The sequence below is a fragment of the Cajanus cajan genome, chromosome 9 (genome assembly GCF_000230855.2).
Source record: "Cajanus cajan strain Asha chromosome 9, NIPB_CcT2T_4, whole genome shotgun sequence".
In the NCBI taxonomy this organism is placed as follows: Eukaryota; Viridiplantae; Streptophyta; class Magnoliopsida; order Fabales; family Fabaceae; genus Cajanus; species Cajanus cajan.
In genome coordinates, this window is record NC_138525.1 from 4,040,158 (window position 1) to 4,051,826 (window position 11,669).

Consider the following 11,669-nt stretch of genomic DNA (forward strand, 5'->3'; position numbering starts at 1 on the left):
TGATCTAAATAGCAACTCATATAAAAGGATGTGTAATCATTACATTATTTTAGTTTACAATAATAATATATGGTATATCTAATATCCTAGCTCACAATTCAATATCTCAAAATCCCCCACTCTCACTCACACCCAATGAAAAAAATAGATAAAATAATAGGCATCTATAGTTAAAAAAAATACAAAATAAATCTCATCTCCTTAATTAAAACAAGAAAAGTATCCCTAACAAGACAATGTAAAGTTGTGCACACATTGAGACTGAAACAGAACTAGAATGTTGTTTGTTGTCACTAGCTTTGTCATCTTCATCATCACTTTCTTCCTTGGGGTGGCTGAAATTGGAGGGGACAATGGTGTCTGGTGCTGAATCATCGTCTCCAGCAACAGGGCTAGCAGGAGAAGGTGCATCTTCTGGTGAAGTTCTGAGACTCTTGGGCAACCCTTGTCCATGTGTCACATTAATTTTGAAGTGTTGTCCACTCTTGCATTGGTCACCATCATAGTCACCTGAAAAGAAGTACGTCATCCCTTCCTTCACCAAAGGAACAGCCACTGTCACAGGGTGTGTCTGGGTGTTGGATGGATCAGATGCTGACCATTGTGTTGTGTCCTTGTCTTGTGCATCATCGTAGTCACATAGTTTGTATGTGGTGACATTGTATGTCTGAACCACAGAGTGGTTAGTATCAGTGTTGAAAACTGCAACAATAATACCCACAAATCAAAAGTTATAAGTTGTTTGGTGAGATCATTTGATATCATAATGGACCATGATAGGAAAAGTTGTAAGATTTAATAGTCATCTATCAGCAACGTAAAATAAAATAAAAAAATCACTATTAGTATAGTTTTTAAGATAATTATCATAAAATTAATAGAATACCATAAATATTCAAACCAAACAGCCAACAACTCTACTTTCAAAGGATTGAGTAGGACTATGAATAGAATATTTAATAGGGCAACTGTGAAGTATTGGCATGGTCTGCTGTTCAAATAATGACCTACTTTTCTGCCCAATTCAATGTTTCTTTATCTTAATATAATATGTTTTGCAACAGGTATGGCTCTATTAAATAATAGTTTAATCATAGCCAATTATAAGAGTAACGGTTCTGGTTAGCTTCAATTTGTTTATTAGCTTTAAGTCTCAGAATATTATTATTACAATTTTTACATAAAAGAAAACTTAAACAAGTAGAATTGAGTGGCCACTCAATGAGAGAGTATCAAAAGAGAATGTTTGTACCAAAAGAAAAGAATAACAAAAGTACTAGCAGTTGTTGTCAACTAGTCATTTTGGGTATCAGATTTTTATTTTCCTCTTTTCCCCATTTACCTAAAAAGTGACAAGTGATAACAGTAATATTTTCATGATCTGTTTTGCCAAATGGAAGAGTGAATACTTGAGTTGAGACTAACATTGCGGATCGTGGCAGAGTCCAAAAAGATACAACAAGTGTAGTATTCCAATTTAAGTCTAGTTTTTCTGACATTAATATTTGGCACAGCGTAATCAAAAAAAATAGCATACATGACTCCAACGGAAACAACACACAAACACAGGCGATTGTGACCAACAGTACAATCAAAGGCAATGTAATTTGTGCCTCTCTCTGATATATTCTAATGTTACAACACATTCCAGAATAAAAATATTAGTAATTAAATCAGTACAATCAAAGGCAATGTAATTTGTGCCTCTCTCTGATATATTCTAATGCTACAACACATTCCAGAATAATAATATTAGTAATTAAATTGTATAGCTTTGTTCATCCTCCATCATACAGCGGCGAGGGTTAGAGAATTTGTGAAGAGAAAGTAGATACTTTGATTGTTTATAAAGCAAAGTTAAAAAACACATACTACAAAAACTACAGGATGATGTGCTGTAATATGATCTGTCTTTCCTATCCAGTATTTTTCTAAATATGATTAGGTATCACAGAAGGGTTCAATCTTTAGTTAAAAACAATCGGAAATCAGATCAAAGAATTGAAACTAGAACATTCATGTCTTAAGAAATTGTATAAAAACTAGAGACACATATGGGTCTTGGACATATATCCACAAAAGATCCAAGATTAACAATCAAATTCCTCATGCTCTAGTCTTTTGAAAAGTTGATCTGAGTAGTATTGAACTCATTTTCTTGTGAGGACCATGAATAGAAAAAAATGGTTTTAGAGAAAATCTCACTAAAAATGATATGTGAATATTTTATGTTAATAATATAATTATTATAAAAAAATTCCAAAGGTCTACTTAACTACTACTACACAAACAAGGATTGTGAATAGAAAACATGAAGTATTATGATTGAAAGACTTACCGAGGAAATCTCCCAAACTGAATTCTTTACTGTCAGCCCACTTCTGGTAATTGACACTGGATTTCTCAGTGTTGTCAAACCAGCCTAAAGAGTCTCCCACTGTGTAATTCTTGTAAGCCTGAGCAGATCCTGAGAGACAGAAGAAAAGAAGAAGACATGAGAAGATGGGGCCAGAAGAGGTTCTTCCCTGTTTCATTCTTCTTGGGATTTGTGAAGGTGTAGTAGGAGTAGTAGGATTTAGGAAGCACAGAAAAACTGGCTTTTTATGAGTGGCACTGGCTAAGTTAAGGGAATGAGAATGTGGGATTCTTGTGCTGCCAGCTATAGAGTGATTATGAAGCCCCAGCCTTTCCACTGAATTACTAAAATACTCACTGCTCCATGTTGCTCTCAATAATTTGTGTCAGACAACTATAATTGTCTTCTTTATATTTTCTTTTTTAAATTATTTAATTTACTTTATTGTGAATAAATAATTTGTTTATAGAATTTTTATACCATCAATAAAGTACTGTATTAAACTATTTCAAATTCTGATTGATTTATAATCTAACACCAATATGAAGTGTTATAAATTTCTGAAAAGAAATTGAAAAATAATCCATACATGCAGAAAAGAAAGGAACACATTGTGTGTGGGGTAAAAGCCAGAAGGAAATCCAGCTTTCAAGTTTCATAAGTTCTTTGAGGAAAATCTCATTAATATCGTAGTTTGGGTTTCATCATCACTCAGTTGTAAGAGAATCCCAACAAAAATAGCCATGTGATTGTGGACACGTGGAGTAAGCTAAAGCGGTGGGGTGGGTCGGTGACATGTCAGGTATATGTCTCATTCATTTTTAAATAAATTTGGATATAAATTATAATAAGTGATGATTTTAGAATATCAAGGAATTAATAAAGGAAAAACTCCTAATCCAACTTTAATTTTTAACCAAACTCCAAATCAATTGGGGGTATATTGAAGAAACTAGCTCATTTTGTTTACTCCAGTAAATTAATGGTTAAAAAAAGTCTCTGTTTAATTTATTAAAATATTCAAACTAACAAGTAACATTATATTTTTTTATATAACATAATTATTCTTATTCAACTTTTATTTTCTTCATGATGACTTACTTTTAGTTAGAGTTAGAATTAGAATGAGTCATTCCACAAGTCAACCAGTTTTAACTTATCTTTATAGCAACAGTGAACATTGTTGAAATTTTCCTCATATTTCTTGAGATTTGTACCAGTAACACTATGGTTTAAACTAATTAAATTGTGGAAACTAAATAATTATGGCGATTTTATGTAACGAAATGATACGAGTTTGGCCACTCTTCATATATATATATTTGTTGGTTACGATGAAAATGACATGAATTTATATCCTCTAGTATAAAATGTCACTCCTTTAACAACACAGCATTAGTTGTATCTTTGTTCTTTAGTGTGCAATGTTGGAATTGTACACAATTATTTCAATATGGCAATAAAACGATGCAACTACTTTGGTTTGACTTTGCATTTAGCAAGTAGAGATTAGTTGGTCCTGAAAGTGATGTCCAAAACCCTAATGGATGTTATGCTTTTTTTTCTTTTTTTTTTATTTCTATTATTTGAATAAAAAAATAAATTGTTTTGAAAAAAACATAACCGATAAAAAAATTATTTAAAAAAGACAGCATATGTGGTATAAAAATAGAAAATTATTTAATACAGTTTTCTAAGTAAACAATTATACTTTTTAACCAATAATAATGCATCTGTTTGTTTAAACTTAAAAATAAATGTTTCTAAACAAGTTATTTTAGAAAGAAAAAACAATTCTTTTAAGAAATAAACAAGAGTTACATCTAAAAAAATAACAAAAAAATTACTTATTTTTTTTAAAAAAATTTAAATAAACACAGAAAAAAAAACCTTGTTTTATTAAAAATAAGAGCTTTATAGAGACTTTTTTAAAAATAAATAAACTAAATATTCATTATCTTTTGAAATGGTTAACCCTAACTTTAGGACTTTATTTAGTAAAAAGTATATAAACAGAAAGGAAGTGTGTGAAAAAAGTGAAAAGAACATAAATAAAATTTATTTAGTTGAAGAGAAATATAAGATAAAGGTTAAATTATATTTCTGGTCCTTTATCTTATTTTTAAAATTTATTTTAGTTATTTATTTTTTAAATGTTTACTTTGATCTCTTATTTTTTTAATTTTGAGTTGGTTTAATTCATTAATAATGATTATTTTTGTTTTTAAGACACGATTTCAAATCATTTTTTTATTGACTTAAGACTTAAATCTCATTTTGTTAGATTCAATCATACAAAAACTATTGAATAAAAATATAGTTCAAATAAAAAAGTGGCAATAACAATAAATATGGTAAAAATTGTGTAAAAGTAAATCTTAAAAGAAATTGAAATTTAAAAAAATATATAATTTTATATTATTTTCTAGTTATTTGTAAAAGTATTCACTATATTTATAGTCTTTTTAGATTTAAAATCAATTCAATTTTATTTTTTTCATGTAAATAAATCTAATGTTACAAATTTTATGTGTTAAATCAATTTAAAATTATGTTACAAAATTGAAAATAATCTTAATTTAGAAAGATCAAATCAATTAAAATATAAAAAATAAAAGACTAAAATAAATATTTTATGTAACAAATAAAGGAAAAAATAAATCAAAGAAATAAGTAAAGGAAAGAAAATTACATCGGGATAAAAAAAGTGGAAGTTAAGTTTTTTAAATTATATTATTTAAAAATTATATATATATATATATATATATATATATATATATATATATATATATATAATTGATTAAATAAACATCATCAATTATGTTTCGTTGTTTTAGACAAATGCACACACAATGTTGATTTTTTCACGTTTCAATCCATGACAAAATTTACTTACAAGTTACAATACATAAGTGATTATGAATACTTTTTTTTTATCAAAGTATCTCGCATGGATTAAAAATAAAATAATTATAAATAATTATTTTAAGACTTAGAGCAATTTCCTCTCTTTGATTAGTTTTTAGAAGTTTAATTAAAATTTATCTATTTTTATATTATAGTCTATTCAATTCAGATTGACTCAAGTTCCTATCTTACAAATTTTATGTTCCACGTGTTATTGAATATGATGAGGATATTATATATTTTTTATTTAACAAAATTAATCAAATTATAATAATTATACTAAAATTTCAACTTAAAAATTTATGATTAATTATATCAATTTTCTACCAGATCAATTTTAATATTTTTTAATCAATGACATGACATGACAAGGATACATTATGTTGCCTTTTAGTCAATGATATGATTTTAATTAGTTTTTATAAGATTTATACAAATCTCGCTCTTTACACCAGATTTTTAAAATATATAATTACTCGTTTGATTTTTATAATTTTACATTATTTATGTATGTTTTTGACTCTTTTCACCTAAAAGTTATTTATTTTAATTTTTACACAAGTAAGATCTTTATATATATATATATATATATATATATATATATATATATATATATATTTTAGTTTATAAAGTTAAATACAATTTAACATTGTTAACTATATATATCCAATTGGTATGATTCTTAATAATCTATTTATACTTTACGTTTTACGTGTTAGTCTTTATAATTTTATTATTTTTACACTTTATTTAATATAATCTTTATATTTTAGTCTCCATATCTATAATAATTTTCTTTTTAAATAAATACTTAATTAACTTAATTTTTTTATTAAGATAATGTATAATGACATATTTATAAATAATTTAAGAAAATAATATTTAGTTAAGCAAAATAATATTTATATCTATGTAGGATAAGCTACTGTTTGACTACGATTTCGTCTTCTTAGTCGATTTTCTTGATAAGTTGAATGTCGCGCAATTCTTATTTTTTTAATTAGTAATTTGAAATATGTTTTTTTTAATATTTACTGTGAATTTAAATCATTAGACAAATCCACTGAATACTTACTCGTGATATTTTATACAACTTATTAAGATATTATTAAATATGACCTGCGAATTAAGTTTGCAGGAAACGAACAATAGTTCTTGCAACATTTTTTACGGTTTTTATCTATAAAAAGTTCAATATTATAATTATAGTGACATCAAAATTTGCATGAATTTTCTATAAATATTTTTCGCAGCAAATTTTGTAATAATATTTTACGCATTTAACTTTGCAGAAAAATCTATAAATTATATTTCCTGTGGATATATTTTTGCAAAGAAAAAATGCAGAAAAATAATAGATTTCTTGTGACTATGGCCTCTTATGTTTTTCCAAAATGAGAGTTTAAAAAAATATAAAGATTCAAGTTGGTTTGTTCATAATGTGAAATCGATTAGGCTTGGTCAAGTTGGGTCGAAGTTAATTTAGATTAAGATTCTTATGGCTTAATTAAAGTCTTATAATTAGTTTGATTATCGATTTGACCTTAATTAAAAATAAACTTAAACATATTTAGTATAAATTTATAAATATATAGAAATGATTAAAAGGGTGTGACTAAATAGGCGCCCACACATATATAAATTTATAACAAAATGTCTAAAAATATATGATGAAATAAATTCAATATTTTTTGGCCATTTTTTTTAACCTTAGAATACTTGATTAAAGGACATAAGCTATTGCTAGTTGTTTCAACTATTACTGATTTATTTAATTTATTTTAAGTATATTATATATGTTAAGTATATAAGTATTTTAAATTAGTTAAATAATATTTTATAATTTTAAATTAATTTAATATATACTCAATTTAATATTAAAATAACATAAAACTAAAATTAAGAAATATATGTGAAGAAAGACTAAATTTAAATTATTTAACACATTTAATTAATGGTGTAAAAACATATTTAATTAATTAAATTTGAAAATAATTATTCTTTACAATTAATTTAAATATTTCACAAGATGCATATTATGTTTTTTTATTTAAAATTTATAATAGATGAATATTTTTAATATAATAATTAGATTTTATTTTTATGTTACTTTTTACCTGTTGAATTTTTTTATTGTAAGAAAAGAGAGAGAAACGAAAAGCCAGAGTAACAGATTTGTAACTGAATTTTTATTATATGAAAACTGTACAGTTTACAATATGTATAACACTATATATAATACAGCTAAGTATTCACTAACTATAGTTTAGTAAACTAGAGTTAGCAACCCAGAGTCAGTTTGATAACTGCTCTTTACAATACATTCACACACCCCCCCCCCACAAACTTAAGTTGGGTGAGAAGAAAAGGGAAGCTCAACAACTTTAAGTTTGTCTCTCAAAATTAAAAATCTGGTAAAAGAAAGAGGCTTGGTGAGAGCATCAGCCCATTGATCTGAGGCAGGAATATGTTGAACAGTGAGTTGATTGGCAAGAACTTTTTCTCTCACAAAGAAAAGATTAATCTCCATATGCTTTGTTCTTGAATGTAGAACCGGATTGTGAGCAAGAGACACCGTGCTTTGATTATCACAGTAGATTGTAGGAGTGGAAAAAGGAACCCTTAATTCATGAAGTAGAGTTTGAATCCATAGAACTTCAGAAGTAGCTTGAGCTAAGCTTCTGTACTCAGCCTCTGTACTTGATCTAGCCACGACAGGTTGTTTCCGAGACCACCACGAAATCAGATTGGGACCAAGAAAAATAGCTGCACCAGATGTTGATCTTCTGTCATCAGGGTCAGCTGCCCAATCAGCATCACAATATGCATACAGTGAAAAGGGTTGATGAACACGAGCTGGTTGAAGATGTAGACCATAGAACATTGTACCCTTAAGATACCTTAAAATTCTCTTGACTGCATTCCAATGACTTTCAAGAGGATGAGCCATAAATTGACAAACTTTGTTGACAGCAAAACTAAGCTCAGGTCTGGTTATGGTTGCATATTGAAGTGCTCCAACAACTGATCTGTAGAATGTAGAATCAGCTAGAGTGTCTGAACCATGTTTGGATAACTTGCAGGATGACACCATAGGAGATGAAATAGCATTGGCTTCAAGCATATTAGTTCTTTGAAGCAAATCTCTGATGTATTTACTTTGTGTGAGAAGAACAGATCCATTCTGTAAGTGTCTGACTTCTATTCCCAAGAAGTAGTCCAGCTTGCCAAGTTGTTTGAGGGAAAAAATGGAATTAAGCTGATCTATAAGTTGCTGAGTGAACTGAAAAGAATTCCCTGTAATTATGATGTCATCAACATATACAAGAAGATAGACAATATTAGATTGCATGTGATAGGTAAATAGAGAAGGATCACACTTGCTGGCCTTAAATCCAAACTGTAGTAAAGTATATTGTAGTCTCTCAAACCATTGACGTGGAGCCTGTTTTAGACCATATAGTGCCTTGTTTAATTTGCAAACAAGAGTAGAATCAGGAACTTCAAATCCAGGAGGTTGTTGCATATAAACAGTTTCATTTAGTGAGCCATTTAAAAAGGCATTGTTTACATCTAACTGATGAATGTCCCAATGATTTGAGATAGCTAGAGTGAGGATCAATCTGATGGTAACATGTTTGATGACTGGTGAAAAAGTCTCATTAAAATCAAAACCTGGTTGCTGAAGAAAGCCCTTAGCCACTAATCTGGCTTTATATCTGTTTACAGACCCATCAGAATTTTCTTTAATTCTGAAAACCCACTTGCAGCCAATGGCATTTCTGTCAGGAGGTAACTGTACAAGAGTCCACGTATTATTTTTAAGAAGAGCAGAATATTCCTGTTTCATGGCTTCAAGCCATTTAGGATCCTTTAAGGCTTGCTTAACATTCTTTGGTTCAGATTGAGCAAGAAGAACAGAGGGATATTTGGGTTTGTGAATGCCAGATTTAGATCTAGTTTGTATAGGGTGAACATTCTGTGACTGGACAGGAGAAGTAGACTGTGGATCAGTGTTGGACAGAGATGAAGTTGAGTTGGTAGACAAAGTGTTAGGTGAAGAACAAATAGGATTAGTGGAGGGAGTAGAATTGTGTATATTTTGAATTTCATCCCACTTATTGCTTGGTTAAATCTCAGGTCACCAATGAAGTGTTGGTGCAAGGAAATGTGGGATCTGATGGTTTATACTGTTTTCCTAATCTTCAGCTTCAAGCTGCTCCAAGTAACTCCTCAGCATTCATAGTTTCTAATAATTCCAATACTGTAGTTTTTGATGTTGATGTATTGAATAATGTCAAGTCTAGCTCTGATACCATGTAAGAAAAGAGAGAGAAACGAAAAGCCAGAGTAACAGATTTGTAACTGAATTTTTATTATATAAAAACTGTACAGTTTACAATATGTAGAACACTATATATAATACAGCTAAGTATTCACTAACTATAGTTTAGTAAACTAGAGTTAGCAACCCAGAGTTAGTTTGATATAACTGCTCTTTACAATACATTTTTGTCATTAGCAACCATCGGTAGCTATTTGTTATTAATTAGAGTATTAGCGACCGATACATATTAGGTTGCTAAGTTATGATAATTTTAGTCTCTAAATGGTAGCTAAATTTTATTTTTAAAATAAAATCACATGTATGTTAAATTTCATTTTCTTAAAATAAAATCATTATCTATTAGCCACCGAAAAAAATCTGTTGCTAAATGTGTCACTAATTGAAATAGTGACTTTTTCTTATACATGTTGGTCACACACCATTTATTTTATATATATTAATATATAAAGGAAATACTCATTTTAATAATTACTTTGGTCTCTAAATTTTGTTGACCATTATACACTTTATTTTAAAAAAAATTTAAAAAAAATAATTTTTTTATTAAAATCAAATTTAAAATTAATGAATTAAACATAACACTAAATCAACATACATTTGTTACTTAATTTTTATTTTTATTTTATTTGTAATAGAAGTATAAAGTACTTCAACCCTAGTAATTATAATAAAGGAAAAATAAGTGCCTCGGTTATTTGCTCAAGTGAAGCTGTGAGTAATTTTTTTTAATATGGTGTTGATTTTGCACAATGTTACTCTACGTGTTGCTATACGTAGTATCAAGATTGACCATACATGTTCCTTTTTCGTAATTGATTATAGATATTCTTATCGGTTATTAATTTTTCGTTGACTTATTCCCTTATTTTATGGTTTTTAGAGTGTTTGTCGTTATGGACAGATCTTACTACCTTACATCCTTCTCTATACTAGAGATGTCTATCATAATACTATATTTCTCTCAAAGTTAACAATATTTATCATAATTAAACCTTGCAACAAATGATCCATCCTAAACTTTGCATATCTTCTCCATCGGAGAGGTCTATTGTTGTGTTTCTCTTGATAATGATTATACCTACCATAATCAAAATATATATGATAATCGATCAAAAAAGGTATTTATAATAATATATAAAAGAAATATTTTTTATTTTAATTATTTTTTGTCTTCTTTTTCAATGAGACTATTTTATCCTTCACAACTTCCTTAAAAAATAAACTAATAAAAAATTTTGTTTTCACATTTTAATCTTTTAACTATGGTAATTATAAGTTATATTTGTATTCCAAATGAAAACTTTCAACTACTTACACAATTTCTTTTTCTTTCTGTTCTCGCCTCTTGTTATAGTTGGTACACAATTATTTATAACATTCAACCCGATGAATTGGGCTATATATTGTGTTCATACTTTGATATTACTAATATGAAGTTTTCTTAATAAGGACTAAGATGTGAACTCCATATGAATATGTTCATACTATATATATATATATATTTAATCTATATAACTTAAAGCATCTTTGTGGCGTGCATGAGATTGAGAGCGAGAGAAAGAGAAGCAGCATGAAGAGATTCTCCATTTGAATTCAGGAATGGTGATTGATGTTTGAAGCAATTGTTAATTAAGAAGGGGTTGGGTTGTGGTGGTGGTACGTAGTGTAATGTTCTACATGTTAGGTTTCTAAATATTATTGCTCTCGTGATTTTGTTGGTCTCACTTTTTGTTTTTCAGCCTTGTCTTCTTTATCTTTAATTGCATGCAAATAAACAAAGCTCGCAATAAACTTGCTTAACAACTGATTTGAAGATTTCGAGCATTTTTGTACAGTGAGTTGCAGATGCTGTACGTGTTTGTTTTTTTCCTTTATACATGTTTTTTAAGAGCTTAATTTATATGGTTTTTAAGAGTGTGTTTTATAAGATATTAGAGGACTTTATAAATTACTTTCACTTGTTGGGTAGGCTTACTTTAGTACGTAGTTTCTATAGCTTCTAAGTTATTTCGAGTGTGTTTAATTAATTAGTAAATGTGACATTTTTGTTAAATAAAA

At 28.1% G+C, this 11,669-nt stretch overlaps 1 protein-coding gene across 1 annotated transcript; it reads right to left on the reverse strand.

Annotated features, from left to right (window-relative positions):
- LOC109789262 (early nodulin-like protein 18) lies at positions 1–2,703 on the reverse strand. Its single transcript, XM_020348176.3, has 2 exons — positions 2,339–2,703; positions 1–702 (listed from the first exon to the last, which is right to left on the reverse strand). Exons 1-2 carry the CDS (start codon positions 2,532–2,534, stop codon positions 206–208), a joined length of 693 nt encoding a protein of 230 aa, XP_020203765.1. The 5' UTR covers positions 2,535–2,703; the 3' UTR covers positions 1–205.
- Positions 2,704–11,669: the final 8,966 nt, after the last annotated feature.

What these genes read in the sequence shown, in the direction of transcription:
- LOC109789262 (XM_020348176.3), bottom strand. Translation starts at nt 2,534, where the DNA reads ATGAAACAGGGAAGAACCTCTTCTGGCCCCATCTTCTCATGTCTTCTT. An exon ending in CAGTTTGGGAGATTTCCTCG is followed by an intron (nt 703 to 2,338) that starts GTAAGTCTTTCA and finishes TTATTGTTGCAG; the next exon opens with TTTTCAACACTGATACTAAC.